This window comes from Leptidea sinapis, chromosome 21 (genome assembly GCF_905404315.1).
Source record: "Leptidea sinapis chromosome 21, ilLepSina1.1, whole genome shotgun sequence".
Classification (NCBI taxonomy): domain Eukaryota; kingdom Metazoa; phylum Arthropoda; class Insecta; order Lepidoptera; family Pieridae; genus Leptidea; species Leptidea sinapis.
The window spans coordinates 1,910,163-1,927,182 of record NC_066285.1 but is presented as its reverse complement, the minus strand read 5'-3'; the positions used below and the strand labels follow the sequence as shown (position 1 = coordinate 1,927,182).

Genomic DNA, 17,020 nt, shown 5'->3' with positions numbered 1-17,020 from the left:
AATTAATTTTGCATGAAAAGTCTAGGTGTCCGTAGTTTCTCTCATTTTGGTAATATTATAAAATTGTATTCTGTTGCATTAAATTGAGTACCTATTACACCATAAAATAAAATACTTTTTAAAGAATTAGATCACTTTGTCTAGTAGGCGCTAGTGATCACGCTAACTATCCAAATATCCAATTGAGTAGTCCTCTTCTTGTTAATTCCGCCTGACTGACTGGAGCAGTCTCGTGCCAGAGTTTGGCGAGTCAGCATCTCTTGAGGATGCCTCGTGTAGAGGCGAAACACGTGTCGAATTGTTTAAAGACGAGTATCGCCGGAATTAACAATAAAGAAGGCTCAAAACATTTGGATAATTATGATTTCCGCAAAGTAAGCCTACTTCAATAAATTTTATCACGAAATAATTAATATTAAAATTCACTGTTAACATAAATTCAAGCACTACCAACCGCTTTGACCATTAAGAAGTATTTTATTTTTAAAATCTGAAAATATTTTAGTTTAGATAATACATATTATTAATTTGCAATTGAACATAGTAACTGAGTATAATTACCAATATTTTCCATTTTCAGCGTATATTATGACCCCTTCTTAGCAGCTGCAGCTAGTGCTGACTCGAATTATAGACTACAGGTAATTTGATTTTTTTCTTAAATTTATTATATTTATCAATAAATTACTTATCACAACTTTAAAATGTTTAATAATCGTTAGGGCCCGTTTCACAATGTACAAGTAAAGTGGCGAATTGTCATAGGCTAAATAAATTAATGGTCGAAAAGAAGTTCCTAGTTCGTGTTACACTCACTTCACTGCTATGCCAAATGAAAAAATTAAAAATAACTGTACCTAGTACAAAGTAAGGTTACTGTTGTTTCATTTTATACAATTTTCTTTTTATATATCTCTAAGTAACGAATTAACAAAAATCTGTGGATCTCCTGCAAATTCCCTAATTACTCTTTGTAATGACTATTTTGCTAATATTGGAAGTAATCTAGCTAATGATTCCCTAATTAACTTAAACAAAACAGAGCTTGAGCTGGCATCGAATATTTACCTTCCCAATACAACCCAACATACTATTTCATCCCAGTAATTTTTCCTACATCCGTGCGATGAGCAAGAAATATACTTAATCGTCCAACAGTCAAAACACAATTGCGCACCAGGTTTAGATAAAATTAGCAATGTTCTTATTAAAAAAATTGCTCCTATAGTTCTTTTACCGTTATGTCACATATTTAACCTTAGTTTATCCACTGGAGTATTTCCTGAATGCTGGAAAAATGCGTTGATTGTGCCTGTTCACAAAGGTAGCCCGAATACCAACCCTTCCAACTACAGGCCCATATCACTTCTGTCTGCGTTTTCAAAAATCTTAGAGAAAATTGTCGACAGTCGGCTTAGGAGATTTTTAGACTCTAAAAATATTTTATCACCTAATCAGTTCGGTTTCCGTAGGAAAAGGTCAACGGAAGATGCAGTGTCTCTTCTTCTTGGAGGGGTATCTAACGCGCTTGACAATGGGAAAAGCTGTATAGGCGTTTTCTTAGACCTTTCCAAGGCCTTTGATACTGTGTCCCAACCTATCCTCCTTCGGAAACTCGAACTGCTTGGTATCAGGGGTGTCACCTTGGACTGGTTCTCGAGCTACCTTGTGAACAAGCAACATTGTATAAAAATTTATGGTTTCTCTAGCTCAACATCTATTGTAAAATTCAGTGTACCCCAAGGAAGCGTTCTTGGACCTCTACTCTTCCTAATTTATGTAAATGACATGCTAAATTTATTTCGAGCTAGCGATGACGTTGACATAATTGGCTATGCCGATAATACAGCTCTAATGTTACAAGCATCAATATGGCAAAATGTGTTTTGCAAAGCTGAAAACGAAATCCTCAAAATATCTAACTGGCTAAAGCATAATTTATTATCCTTAAACATTTCCAAAACCAACTATGTATGCTTCCATAAATCCCAACCATCATCCCCTCCACCAAATCTTTCCTTAAAAATTCACACCTGCCCTGATGACATAATTCCATGTTCTTGTGTTACTCTGAATAGGCTTAATGTTGTTCGGTATCTAGGTGTATACCTAGACCAAAACTAACTTTTTCTGAACAAACACAATATATTTCGTCAAGAATTCGTAAAACAATTCATTTTATGAAACTTCTACGGAATGGTTCTAGTAAGGAAACATTACTTCTAGTTTACACCGCACTATGCCAATCTCTACTCCTCTATTGCATTGCCTCTTGGGGTAATGCTGCTAAAACGACTCTTATTAAAGCAGAGCGGGCACAAAGATCTGTTTTAAAGGTAATATTTCGTAAACTCTTCCGTTTTCCTACTTATTCGCTATACAAAGAGGCTAAGGTTCTTACGGTCAGGCAATTATATATACAAAAAGCCATAACTTCCTACCATAAAACATTGCAGACAATTTTTTTTATCCCAAAATAATAGTAGACGAATTAAAATCCCTCATTATCTTGTAAAAACCAGTTTTGCTCAACGTTTTCCTGCATTTGCCTTTCCTTATTTATTTAGTCAAGTAAATAAGCTCCAAAATATTACTAATTTGTCTAAATATGAATTTAAAAAGACAACTAAGGATATACTGCATTCCCTAGACTACGACTCTACCGAAAACTTCCTTAAAATAACCCACTAAGATATTTCAAAACGCACACTCACACAAACTCATCACACACGCACACGCACACTCACACATACTCTGTCAGATCACTACTAAAATCATAAATAAATATTTTGTACGTGCTTAAACACATAGATAATGGTTACTTATAACATATTATATTAATTTTAGAAAGGAGTACTTCTATCAAATATTTTCAGAACTCATTTAAAAATTTAATTTGAAGCTCACTCATGAACCGGTTTTGTTACTTAATTGTATTTGTATGTTCACATGTTTTCCGCGATACAGGCATGCCTAGTGCGGAAAGCGCTGCTAATTTTTGTATTTTTATGTATCCATTTTTGTCAATAAATATATTTTCTTTCTTTCTCTCTAAATAGCACTTATTCAACCAGTTTCACACTAAAATCAATCACCACATTTATGCTTGTATAACAGGTTCTTTCATGTGTATACGTGGTGTACTTATACATATTATGACGATTACAACTCTTTTAACTTTTTGAATCGTTATATATCTCAAAAACGGTGGCTCTTAGGAAAAAAAATTTAAACTTTTTATAGATAATTATTTAATCCAAAATGTTATTTATATATTAATTTTATGATAAAACTTACCGTTTTGCTGAAAATCGCGAAAAACCCGTTTTTGTGACATTTGACCCCGAGTTAATATTTTTGCACGTGCCGGATCGATGAGAACTTCTTACATTTCCTTTATAATAGTGTATTGAACAATACTACCAATTGTGGGAATTTTTGTAACATCACCCCTATTTTTTAGTCTTAAGTTTCGCGCTTTCGTGTAATGCAATTTGGGAATGTCAACTAACCTAAAATCTTTAAGATTCTTTCATAGTCATAACGTATCCAGCACATAATATACTATTTTGCTGCTATGTCTTTCGTATAATTTAATAGAACCTGTATACATGTGTTGGTTAACACTTTTTATACAACTAAAACGCAACTGATGTCTTCATTCGATACATAAGTTAAGTAGCCAATTCCAAACTTTACATGTACAGTGTGAAAAAGTACCTCAGTCTCATTGGTAATAACTTGTACAAAGTTGAAATAACTTTTATGACTGTCATATGATAAGAACATCATATGTTGCCAAATAATTTAATGAAAATATAAATATTAAAGGGGCAATATATATACCTACGCTTGTCACTATATATTATATCAAATAGTGCTATCTTTTATGGAATAAACCAACCTAAACCAGCTTATGGTATGACTTAATCATATTTTTTGTAATTGTCGATGAGTGGCCATCGGTATCGCGCTATTGTAACCTTTAAGAAGGGCGAACGCTCTGTGTAAGTTAGTCACCCGTGCCCTATCGACCCGGTGACACTGCTGTTCACGCTTCTAGATGGATGAGATTGATCAGCTTGTGTCCGTAAGAGAGCGACAGATGACTGGGGGTGTGTTGTTACAGACGGCGAAGCCGGCGACCGAGGTAAACGCCCCGCTACCAACGTTACTCTTTTCATCTTTTTGTGTATTGTCTATGGCTTTCTGATTTGTGTACCACTATGCTAGAATAAGTTTGACAGCGATTTTGGAGTGAGTGCTGGGATTTCGGTTGCCTCTATCACAGCGAGAGGTGACAGTATTGCAGGTTGCACTTGTGTGGTAACAGAAGGTCGCGACGCTTTCTGAATATTTCTTTCTTCTCAGTACTGTGGCGGGTGATATATATATAGAGTAGGTAATGCTGTTGTTACCGCTAACGAATCATGCTCCGTTTAGAACATTGAGCCCACAACGATACGCCCCGCCTTCGCAATCACCACACTAACACTGTATCTAGTACCTTTGTTTACTGTAGTATGTAAAATTTCCATTTATAGTAAAAATAATGCATGCTTCAATAATTGGCGTTGCCAATGTATTTCTACCAGTACTTCAAGACATGGTAGTGAACTTAAATAGTTTTAACAGCTACAAATTGTTGCATGACTCAATCATTTAAATGTATGAACTCTATATATATATTATATAATATCTTATTGTAACTTGTGTGTCTATGCCTTGTATGTTGCTTTTTCTCTTTTCATTTTAAAATTCATTTAAATATAAGCCCATCCGGATTCGAGTGACTGGCACGTGGTAAGGGTATTTAAATAATAATTACAAATATTATGCCTTTGTGGGCTCATTGTTAACATTATATATACTATTACTATTATAAAATTAACAATTAAAAAGCAATACTTTTCTCCATCCATTAAATATATTAACACTTCTTCTCCCTCATTTAGTTCAGATCAGACACTTGTTTAAAACCCGGATCATTTATGTAATAACCGGTTAGACGGTGAACTACTGATCGAACCACTGTGGATCGCGTATTGACGCGCTAGCACGTTTGACCGGCTCCACAGTGTCACCGGCTCAATATTGTAGAGTAGTTTTGAGAGTACCTAATCTGGTGTACTATGGTATTTAATTCCATTATCGATCTATTATCTTACATATAAAATTCTCGTGTCCCGGTGTTTGTTACCCAACTCCTCCGAAACGGTTTGTTTGAAAATTTGTGTGTATATCGGGTAGGTCTGAGAATCGGCCAGCATCTATTTTTCATACCCCTAAATGATGAGAGTCACCCACCCCTAATTTTTATTTTATTATTAATCTTACTATGATTCAGCATTCAAAAATACATACAACTTCAAATTTTCACCCGTCTACGAACAACACCTATTTTTGTATTGCTATTTTAATATTATTCTATTCCATCCTCAGATACGCAATAGAGTTGCAAGATGGCAATCGAGTATAATGATCATTGTAGTACGATAAATTTTGTTCGATGAATTTGGTAGTTCTGAGAATCGGTCGTCATCTATTTTAATACCCCAAAAATGTTTATTATTGATTTTTTTTTTTATTACTTTAGCATATTTTTAAATTTATAAGGCCAGATTCCGCCTCACATGGATTACTGTTCTTACCTCTGGGAGGGTGCTCCCCAGTACCAGCTTCTTCCATTTGACCGCATACAATGAAGAGCGGCTCGAATCATCGACGATCAACGTAGAGATGTGGGTTTTCTCTGCACCTTCTACCCCATTTATCATGGGGAGTGCTCAGAGGAGCTGTTCAGTTTGATTCCAGCGGCCGAATTCCACCACTGGACATTACGTGCAAAGTACTAACGCACCACGTTGACATCTTCTGACATTCCATAACCGCGCCTCTTCTTGCCTCGCACAGCCACTTTGTGGAATCAATTACCGGCTGCGGTTTTCCTGAACCGATACGACTTCGGGACCTTCAAGAAAAAAGCATACCACCCACCTTAAAGGCCGGCAACGCATTTCTTGACACGCCTGTTGTTGCGGATGTCCATGGGCGGTTGCCTCACCTCTCCCCATCCCGTGAGCCTCTTGCCCGTTTGCCCCCCTCTTATATATAAAATCAATACAAAGTTCGCTGGGTCAGCTAGTAATGTTATAAATGTGTATCAATAATGTGGATGGTGTCAGCAGGCGGCCGCGGCGGCAGCGGCTACTGCCCCGCTGCTGAAGTCCCCGCTGACGAGCGCACAGCACGCCGCGGCTGCGGCAGCCGCGGCCAACTACGGAGCGGCCGCGCGAGCCGCCGCAGCAGCCGTCTCCGCGCAGACCACGCCCGCCGCGCTGGCGCCGCTGGCAGCCACGTAAATATCAATTCAAATTCAAATATTTTTTATTCAAAAACACTTATTAAACGTCAATAACTGAAAAAAATTTAATGTCAAAATTGAAAATAGGCTGCCTCAGACCTGAGAAGAACGGGCGGAAGAAACCCGGCGGGCTTTTTTTTATACAAAAATATGGATTACATATACACATATACATAAAAATTTATAATTAAAGAGCCTCAGGGTGTTCCCTTCATTCCCAGTCTGTGGTATCATTAAGAAAATCGTTTATGCTATAGTATCATGCTATACTCCTACATACATAACTTAGGCTGCGTCCTGAGTGGCGGCGGACCGCGCAGGCTGAATGAACGGCGCATTAAACAAATGTTAGACGTGTTTGGAAGTGTCCGGAGTGCGAGAGGGCGCGCACATTTCACGGTGCATTCTTCCGGCGGATGCGCTCATGAATACGCGTATTTTGATTTTTACTCGCGAATATCGAAGTGATGTATAGCAAATTAATTTGAATGTTGACTTTCCTGCTGAAGATTATGAACATTACCTTATTCTTATGTTATAATGGAATATTTTGGACCTAAAATATTTCAATATTATTCTGTATACTCTAATAAAAAGAAACCTTAAAGTTAGGAACAATTTTTCAGAAGGACTTATTAATTCTCTATGAAAATTTTGTTCAGCTCTCAAAAGATCTTGTTCAATATCTTTTAAAATTATATCTAATAAATATATCGGTAAAAAACAAACTGCTTCTATCTAAATATTATTAATAAGTTTCAATATCAGCATTATTAAAACCAAAGTAAACACGCTCGCAAGCATCAACTTTCCCGCTTGCACTAAGGACAGGTATCGACTTGTAAAGCCGGTCTGCAATCCGCTATACGCCGTGACTCAGGACGCACACTAAGGCTGAGATCTGTAGAGCGTACTAAGACTTTGCTCAGATTTAACTTACGTAAAACTTTCCTAGGTGTGATAAAACGCGAACTTGTCTATTGTATTGGGCTGTCTTCGCTTAAGCTCAGTATTTCTTCTGTCAAATGACTGAAAATACGAAATTAGACATTATGCTAAGCTCACACACACTCATCTGAGTTTTAAGCGAGTAAAGTCTAAGCAAAGTATAAGCACGCTCTATAAATCACAATCTTAGACCCAATCGGCCTTACAAATAAAATTGGCATAGAGTTATAACTAAGCATAAGCCAAGAATATGTAAAATGTTTACAAATTATAGACATTTTGCTTACTCACATTGAATGGTTTGCTCGGACGTATAACGTTTCCCGCGTTTATTTGCAATGCAGCTTGTCATTCGGAAAACTTCAGAATTATCATTGTATTGACAGTGTTGTCAACGATATTGTCAACATTTTGCATTTTCTTTATTTATCATCAGTTAAAACTTTATATAAAGTTTATTTGTAAGGCCGCATGACGTTCTATACAATATATAGACAAATCACGTCATATAAAAATAAAGCCGAAATATGGAACGTTCGTTCTGTATGGTATCGTCGAACCACTGCTACCGTTCGGATAGTACCGGTCCTTTCAATTTTTGTTAAAATCAGACTTCTAGACTGTATCAAATGTCTCGAGTTTCTCATTTTAGGAAAATAATAAGATTTTATCTCTCTCGAAATCGTGAATATTTAGTCCTAAAATTATTGATTATTAAGTATATTTTAATTTAACTTTGACGATTCTAAATTAATTAACGAGTATTTTGTTAAATATTACAGGTACGGAAGAGAGTATGCTGATCCTTACTTAGGACACAGTCTCGCGCCAGTCACAGGCTATGGAGTAAGATATCATTCTAATATATCACTCTTCATTTTATTTTACTTTTATTTATTTTTTATTTTATTTATTTGCAGAAAAAAACAGAACAATTATCAAAAATCTATGAACAAATAAGTGGCTTATAACATATAATGCTAAAACAATTGTTCGTTAGAAATTTCTCACTAAGACTTAAAGTTTCTAATGTGACAAGGACAGTTTAATTAACTAACGATTACTGAAAAAGAACATTGTAAAAAGACTAATGTTACAGAATTTCTAAGCTACATTTTAGATCATGTATTGCAGTAATTGTCTTGTTTATTACATTTTTAAATTGTGCTAAATTAATTATATTAAAATCTATATCAATATGAACAGAGACAAAGTTTTTATTGAATGAATTCATAAGTCTATTAATTGGAGCGCGGAAACCTACATTTGTGCAACATCTGTTAACTATGAATGGTCAATGAATTCTTGAGTCATACTGTAAGTTACTGGATTCCCACTGATAATGCCACCTTATGTATTTATGATATTATATTATTTATTGAAAGTTATACTTATTTTGGCGCGTTAGGAAAAAAAATTCTGAGTGAATTATTACGATGCCCGCGTACAACACCAAGTTTAAAAACAATAAAAAATATCTCTCTTCAATTGTATAAATATTATTTACGTTACTTAACTAAATTATGCGGTAAAGTAATATTTTCATTGGTTGCAATTAAAACCTTCTTTGTTACAATGTTGTTTTTTTTTGCACGAGGAATAGTTTCTTTAAGGATTTTTGTTTTATTACGTCATAGAAGAATAGCTTCTTGCGTGCGTACATTAGTACGCACACACTTTTTTTTATATTTGAAAGTATATTCTTACATAATTTTGCATGTGGAACCATTGCATGTATACAGTAGTAATATACAGTTGTTCCAGTCTTCGTAAATGACGTCGTGGATTTCCTCTTGGGACGTGTTCACCGCCTCTTCAGGGTTTAGCTTAACTTTATGGAGCTGTGGAATGAGCTTCCTTGTGCGGCGTTTTCGGGACGATACGATATGGGTACCTTCAAGAAAAAAGCACGTACACCTTCCTCAACGGCTGGCAACGCTCCTGTGACTCTCTGGTTGCCATGTCAATGCCACAATGCTCAAACAAATGACAATCAAAGAAACTGTAACCTACCCTGGGAATTTCAAATAAATAATTGTTTGACAAATATATAGGCCAGAAACTTTGAGTATGACCCATATATTTAGTTGATTACTAAGAACAATTCATTAAACGTATGTTTTTATGTTTTACAGACCGCAGTATACCGGAGCCATTTCAACAGGTTCGCGCCGTACTAGGTCCGTGGACGTGTCAGCTAGCGACTCACGTACTCGAATATTTGCCGTCGTACTCACGTATCATGACAGTGAACTCTCTTTGTAAACGTTTCTAATGAACAGGGCGACAGTGTCGGCCAGACTCATAGTTAGTTAAGGTCCTCCCGAGCGATGGGGCTACGGAACAAACATACCAAAGTCGTTTCAACTTATCATTCAGATAGTATAAGTTCGATTGTTATATAATTGTCGTAATGCGTATACAAGTGCGGGCGGTGACACTCACCCGACGTTCATTACAACTTGTTCGTATATTAATAATAATTATTATTAGTGTCGTTTTGGATACCTTCATATTGTTGCGAACGGGTTCCCTAGCGTAGTTGTTAATTCGTACGGTTGACAATAGTTTATACCTTGTAAAAATATTTAGTGAGCTTTGCCCTTGCATATCATAGTGAATTTGTAAATATAATACAAAAATACACATTTTACTAAACTAAAGCGTACGTTATGAATTAATGTGTGGAACAAAATTTGTAGCTTTACTAATTCGAGATTTCCTAACAGGTTATCAAATATGGCTTTCAAATTGACACCTTTACGCGAACACAGATCGAATATTTTGCGGTTTATTATTATTGTAATAAATAGTGTATTCATTGTGTAATGCATTTAGGTTCTGCCCCCTTTCCTCACCGGTACTACAAATACTCCCCCACTTGTGCGTATAAATGTTTACTTTGTACTCTCGAACATTTTGTGGTGCGTTTTCCATTTTGTGCCATTTGTTCGGTTGTTATAATAATATACTGATACCATATTCAAGTAAGTATAACTTAATGTAATAAGTAGGATTCATAGCTCGTAGATCAAGCTCGTAACAAAATGAGTAGTGACCGGCTTTACGAACTCCTCGTAACATTGCTCAAGTGTAAGATAATCGAATCGAACTTGTTTGCAATTGATATGTTACGCACTTTTTGTATTCAGCTTTCCTGTATTCATACACAAAATATACGGTAGATATATTGAAATTTTCGTTGACTGCTTGTTGTAATTCAATGTCAGACGATCTTAATCGCTAAAATATTAGGCACAGCTTTCACGGGTCGCTAGTAAATATTACACTGTTATAGACAGTAGGTAAGTTAACAACTAACTAAATTAGATTGTCAAATATTTTTGTGACTAAGACGGTGTAACTTTACTGAATCGTAGGTGTATGCTTTAAATGTAGCGTGTAAGAAAAAAAGAATTACTCCGTGGAGTTCTTACATATCATTGAGATTTCTCCTGTAACTTATGTTTTTAAAAACTATATTTTGTCGAAGGTTTCTAATTTTACAGTGTCCAAACATTGACTTGATTTGAACAATTATTAATCTTACGGGTCCAAGCCGCTTAGACTTCGTAACTAGATTTAACATATTTCATTAGGATTGTAAAATATTTGTATTGATTCGCTCAACATTTATACCAAAGCACAATTACCCATCGATTCGTACGCAATCTGAGCTCTTGCGTGTCATTGGTTCTCTTTCATTAGATTTAATAGTCTTTCTTCGAGAAAAACTTCCGAATCTTGGAGTCGTGGTTTAGTACTGAGAGGACGTCATACTAACGTAAATTAAGGATAGATCTGATGCCACTCTATCAGGTTTAAATTATCACTTATGATAAATTTATTTTGAATTTCTTACTGAGTATTTTTTGCTAAATATTAGCTGTAACGTAATAAGGTTTTTTTTAGTACTGTAACCTGATTGGAGTTACTGTAGCTTTGTAGCACACACGTGCTAATAGTATGTACATTTTTTAATATCGCTTGTGATCTTTAAACGTTTGTTACTCCGTTTAGTGATAATGAGTGCGGGCGCGATAGCTGAGGCGGATCCACGTTTCTATCATTTGCTAGATCTGATCACCGGATCGAGAATATAGACATGTGGATTCGGCCTTATATAGTCTGGAATCGCGGCTGAAGCCGGATGAGTCTCGTACACTAACTAAGAGCTAACGGCCCCGACAACTGCTAACACACTAGGTGCCGGTCGCCGGACACTTCGTTCACTGTCTGAGCCTAGTGCCGGCCGCCGAAACAATAATCCCATGACGTTTTTCTTGAAAGTTCTAGTCTTTTGCGCACAATTATATAGAAATAATGGTGCTTTTTCTTAAAGATTTCATGTGATAGCTACGAATAATTTGATGTCCGATTTGATTGAGTTCAATGGTAAGTTTTATCTATAGGGGCTGACGTAAGCTGTTTTGTGTCATATTATCTCGATCGATCGTTTGTTCGTAATTATTTCGCTCGTCCAGTGGTGCCGCTGGCTTATGTTGTAGGTTATTTTTACTTTACGGTAGTCCACTCCAGTTGCAGCTTTGAACAATATCGTGCTTTATTGCTAAATAAATACTCAAGCATCATTTGTATGTATTTGTAAGGGGTCTTTATTTTAGAGTTTAGATAATTTTACTCAATTCTACAATAAGTACATCAACTGAAGTACATGTGATCCTATTGATTGATTATTATTTTATATTAGTTTTTAGTTATCGATAAAGAATGTCACAAATGATCGTGATTTTTTTTTTATTATTTTACTTGTACGTAAAAAATAAACAGGGTGTTTAGGGTGAGTGTGTTTTGAATGCTGGCTATTTGCAATGATTTATATGTTATACTCCCGATGCTAAACTACCCTGTTTATTGAATAGCTCTCTCTACGTTTACAATTTAATGTCTTTTTATTGATTTAATCTATTTTTTTCGAGTTGATTTTAATGCAATCTTTATTTACAAATCACACGAAAAAATGAATTGTTACTATTTAATTTTTTTTTTTTTTTGATTTTTACATGGAGAAAAATCTGAATTTACATTACATATCTGACAAAATGGTTAGTGTAATACGATAAGATTTTGAAATGAAATCATCAAAATCAAAATGTATTATAATTATTGTAATCGTTAATTAAGTATAATAATTGTATTTTTTAACGAGATAGTTTCTCTATGAATTGTTATCGGTCGCGATTACTATAATTTCAACGCGCTGTGCACAAACAAATTTTAGTCGGCTTGATTTAACTGATTGCTTGTAATATGTAATGCGTGCGTGCGTGCGTGCATGCGTGCGTGCGGGCGTGCACACTTGGAGCCTTAAGCTATCTAATCACAGAGCCTTTTAAACGTGCGATCTATATATAATATATTAGGTGCAAGCCCACCACGATAATACCGATGGAGTAATATTGTTAAAGTAGTTTGTTGTTAAGTAACACTTGTTTGTCTATTGCACTCGACGGCGCCGCTCCATTAGACGCATAGATGTATTCTGATGTTGAACTGTGTCTCGTTTCAGCATCAATTCGATACAGATAACGGCATATTTACTAGTTTAATGTCATATTTTTTTATAAAGCAACGACGCAACGCAACCTTCGCCTCTGGTTCTGAGTGGTCACTATATGCTAATTAGTGTTGCTTGAAGAGTAGCGACGAATACAGTCCACTAAAGTATACGGCGTATCAACCTGTGCTCAGTACTGTATTCGGTGATTAATTTCGGTTGATCAGTTGCATACTTTAGCAGCTTGTATTTGTGTGGTGGGCTAGTTGTTGCGTGGCAATGATGCGTTGCGTGCGGGGGCGAGATCGCGGCTTGATACACACACACACACCCATGTGTGATGTTAGACCAGTATTTATGTATCGTGCTCAATTTCCGTGTTTTGTATGTTCGTGTAATGTTAAAATTTAACGTTTTTTAAATCATTGGAATAGAGTAATTTGAAATCAACTGTTGTTATAGTGTAACCTTGTTATTCATCTTAACGCCATTAATTTAACTTATTTTAGCTATCACACTGTTTAACGTCATTTTAACATTACGAAACAGTTCGATAGATATTGACTAACGGTCGATTTCAATAACCTATCTATCCTTAGTTTAACTTACTAGAGGTAGACAACTCTATCCTTTTACTTACATTTCAATAACCTATCGACAGATAGGATTGGATTATAATTATGGATAGATAAGATCTTGTCATCAAGCGGTGATAGCAATATATCCGTTACTAGAGATTCGTTATTGAAAACGGCCGTTACTCTAGCTACGGATATATTGCTATCACCGTTTAATGATAACATCTCATGTATCCATAGTACTCATGTATCCATATCCATGTCCAAAATAGTTATAGTCCAATGCTATCTGTCGATAGGTTATTGAAATGTAAGTAAGCGTAAAAGGATACATATTTATCTACCTCTAGTAAGTTAAACTTAGGATAGATAGGTTATTGAAAACGGCCGTTAATGAACGAATGGCGTTATTATGGATGAGAGGGTAGATGTCTTCGTCTTCCGTTCGACACATTTGATAGGACGAGCACGTTCCGAGGCGCGGCTCGTAAGTCGCTCTAATAAATTACTGTAAATTGTTCGGACCATGTGCACAGCCAGCTCTTTCATACGACTTGTGATAATGATACTGAATTTTTTGGTGTGCGATTTTATAAATAGATTGCAGAGCTAATTTTCTCTTTTAAATGTAAATATATTTTTTGTCAAATGAAAAATGTTGAATGAAGTAAATCATTATAGCCTCCGGCATTGTGTACTCATTTACGTTAATAATAAATTAAAGAATAAATTGTTTTATTGTTTCATTTACATCTTAATTACCTTTCCCCTTGCCAAACCTTTAACTTTGAGGTTTTATACGAAATAATATTATAGTTAGGTGCATAAAATATGTGACACAAAATATATAAATATAGTAAACAGGCTTATATTTAAAATACTTATTATGATTTACAACTTAGATCATTTATACGACTAAATAGACTCTGACAGCTGTGGAAACTTGGAAAAAAAATTGAGGTTGACAGTTAACCTCTATTTTGAGCACAAACGTAGCTTGTCACGCACACTATAGTAATAAACCTGACCTGTTTTCATAGATTGTCTAGCAGGAAGAGGCTTTTTTTATGAAAATAAGGGACGAGACGAGCAGGACGTTCATCATCATCATTTCAGCCGGAAGACGTCCACTGCTGGACAAATGCCTCCCACAAATATCGCCATGACGATTGGTCCTGCGCTGCCCTCATCCATCCTACTCCGGCGATCTTGACCAGATCGTCGGTCCATCTTGTGGGGGTCCTACCAACCGACCATGTACCGGAAGGCGTAGTGCCTTCCGGTACATGGTCGCCATTGGAGGACCTTACTGCCACAACGGCCATCTGTCCGCCGAGCTATGTGCCCTGACCACTGCCACTTCAGTTTCGCAATCATTTGGGCTATGTCGGTGACTTTGGTTCTCTTACGGATCTCCCTATTTCTAATTCGATCTCGCAGGGAAATTACGAGCATAGCCCACTCCATTGCCCGGTGAGCAACAGCGAGCTCACTCATAAGGCCCATAGTTAGCGACCACGTCTGTGTTCCGTATGTCATCACTGGCAACACACATTGGTTAAAAACCTTCAACTTCAGACACTGTGGTATTTTGGATGAGAAGATTTTACGGAGCTTCCCGAACGCTGCCCATCCGAGTTGGATTCGACGAGTGACCTCTTTCCCGAAATTAGACCTGCCCAACTGGATTATTTGTCCAAGGTAGACGTGCTCGTCAACTATTTCGAGAGTACAGTTCCCAACTGTTACGGGAGTAGGTGTGACATGGGCATTAGACATGATCTTCGTCTTGTCTATGTTCATTTTGAGACCTACTCCTTGGGAAGCTGTATTGAGGCTATCGAGCATATGGCTTAAGTCCTCCATGGTCTCTGCCATGATTACGATATCGTCTGCGAATCGAAGGTGAGTGATGTATTCGCCGTTGATATTGACGCCCAGCCCTTTCCAGTCCAGAAGCTTAACGACATCCTCCAATGCAGCGGTCAACAGCTTCGGCGATATAACATCGCCTTGTCTGACTCCTCGCTGCAGTCGGATAGGCTTCGAGAGCTTATCCTGGAGACGGACTGACATGGTGGCGTTATCATACAAACACTTCAACGCTTCGATAAACCGATAATCAATGTGGCACCTCTGAAGAGACTGAAGCACCGCCCAGATCTCGATCGAATCAAAGGCTTTCTCATAGTCCACGAACGCCAAGCGTAGTGGCTGGTTATACTCCTCCGTCTTCTGTATAACCTGCCGCAGCGTATGTATGTGGTCTATGGTACTAAAGCCTTTTCGGAGATCGGCTTGTTCGGGAGGCTGGAAGTCGTCGAACCTACGCACGAGACGATTCGTAATAACCCTAGAGAACAGCTTATATACATGGCTCAGAAGTGATATGGGCCTATAGTTCTTCAAAAGCGTTTTATCACCCTTTTTGAAGAATAGCGCCACTATACCTCTGTGTCATGCTTGTGGCGTTTTGCCCTCGAGGATAACGGAATTGAATAGCTTCTGGAGACTCTTCCATCATCACCCGCCTTGTTGTTTTTAAGCTGTTTTAGAGCCATACTAATCTCGTACAGGCTGACGTCTGGGATATCTTCGGTATAGTGTCGGGTTAGTTTGGCTCTTCTGTCTTCAGCCTTGTTTGTAACAGGTGCCCGTGCAGTCGTGTATAACTGTCCGTAGAACTTCTCGACCTCCCTCAATAGTTCGGGCTTAGACGAAATGACCCTACCGTCGCCTGTCTTTAGCCTCGTCAGTTGGCTCTGCCCAATAGACAAATGTCGTGCGAATACTTTGGAGCCTTTGTTACGCTCTATGGTCGCCTTCACAAAATCTTTGTTATGGCGACGTATATAGCGAGTCAATGACTTGGATATTTGTGAAGTATGATAAGTGTATGAAGGGAAAGTACCTTAAATATCGTAGATAGGGTATTTTACTGAAAGGAGACTTTGTTATTTAAAAAAATAAAATTTAATTATGAAGTGGGTACTTATTTACGAATAATCAATGATATCTATGGTATGATAATAACTCTACTTTTCGAACGTCGTCGTCGCCAATAAATAACTTTGTTGAAATTTGACTCAAATATTTTACGTTGCTCCATACTTTTAAAATATTATGTTGCTTAAGAAGAGTTATTAGTTTTTGGCCATTCTTTCGATAATGTAGCATCATAAAAGTAGGGGTGTTTTTTTTACATTTAAGTCGGTTCGAGACCCAGACGAGGCAAGTATTTTTTAGAAAATCTTTGAATGCAGAATTACTAACTTTAAAAAATAACAAAGACTTCTTTCAGTAAAATACCCTATCTACGATATTTAAGGTACTTTCCCTTCATGTCCCATAACTTTGGGACAGCCTGTATATATATATAAGATGATACTAATAATATGCACTGCAGTATAACAGATCGGCCACGGTCATAGCTGCAAACACGCCGCTAATGTTAAGAAAGGCAGTGATTGGGTTACCGTGATAAATGGTACGATAAGATTGTAAGGTAACTTGATAATACATACTAATCATCCTTAGAACAAAATAATTAAAACAATCGGAATCGAAATGGTTGATAATCTAACGAACGCGATAAGGATTCTTCGCTCGTCC

At 36.8% G+C, this 17,020-nt stretch overlaps 1 protein-coding gene across 12 annotated transcripts in view; it reads left to right on the top strand.

Annotated features, from left to right (window-relative positions):
• LOC126970580 (RNA binding protein fox-1 homolog 1-like) overlaps positions 1 to 14,141 on the top strand; it is a 103,539-nt gene extending 89,398 nt beyond the window's left edge. Inside the window, exons 10-14 of one of the 12 annotated variants that reach the window (XM_050816559.1) lie at positions 581 to 641; positions 4,130 to 4,150; positions 6,189 to 6,358; positions 8,095 to 8,158; positions 9,448 to 14,141. In XM_050816559.1, coding sequence (XP_050672516.1) covers positions 581 to 641; positions 4,130 to 4,150; positions 6,189 to 6,358; positions 8,095 to 8,158; positions 9,448 to 9,492 — 361 coding nt within the window. In that variant the 3' untranslated portion in view covers positions 9,493 to 14,141. Of the gene's footprint in view, positions 1 to 580; positions 642 to 4,063; positions 4,152 to 6,185; positions 6,359 to 8,094; positions 8,159 to 9,447 lie in introns of those variants that run through there. The other 11 variants (XM_050816558.1, XM_050816562.1, XM_050816560.1 and 8 more) reach the window with 11 other exon arrangements.
• The last annotated feature ends 2,879 nt before the right edge of the window (positions 14,142 to 17,020 follow it).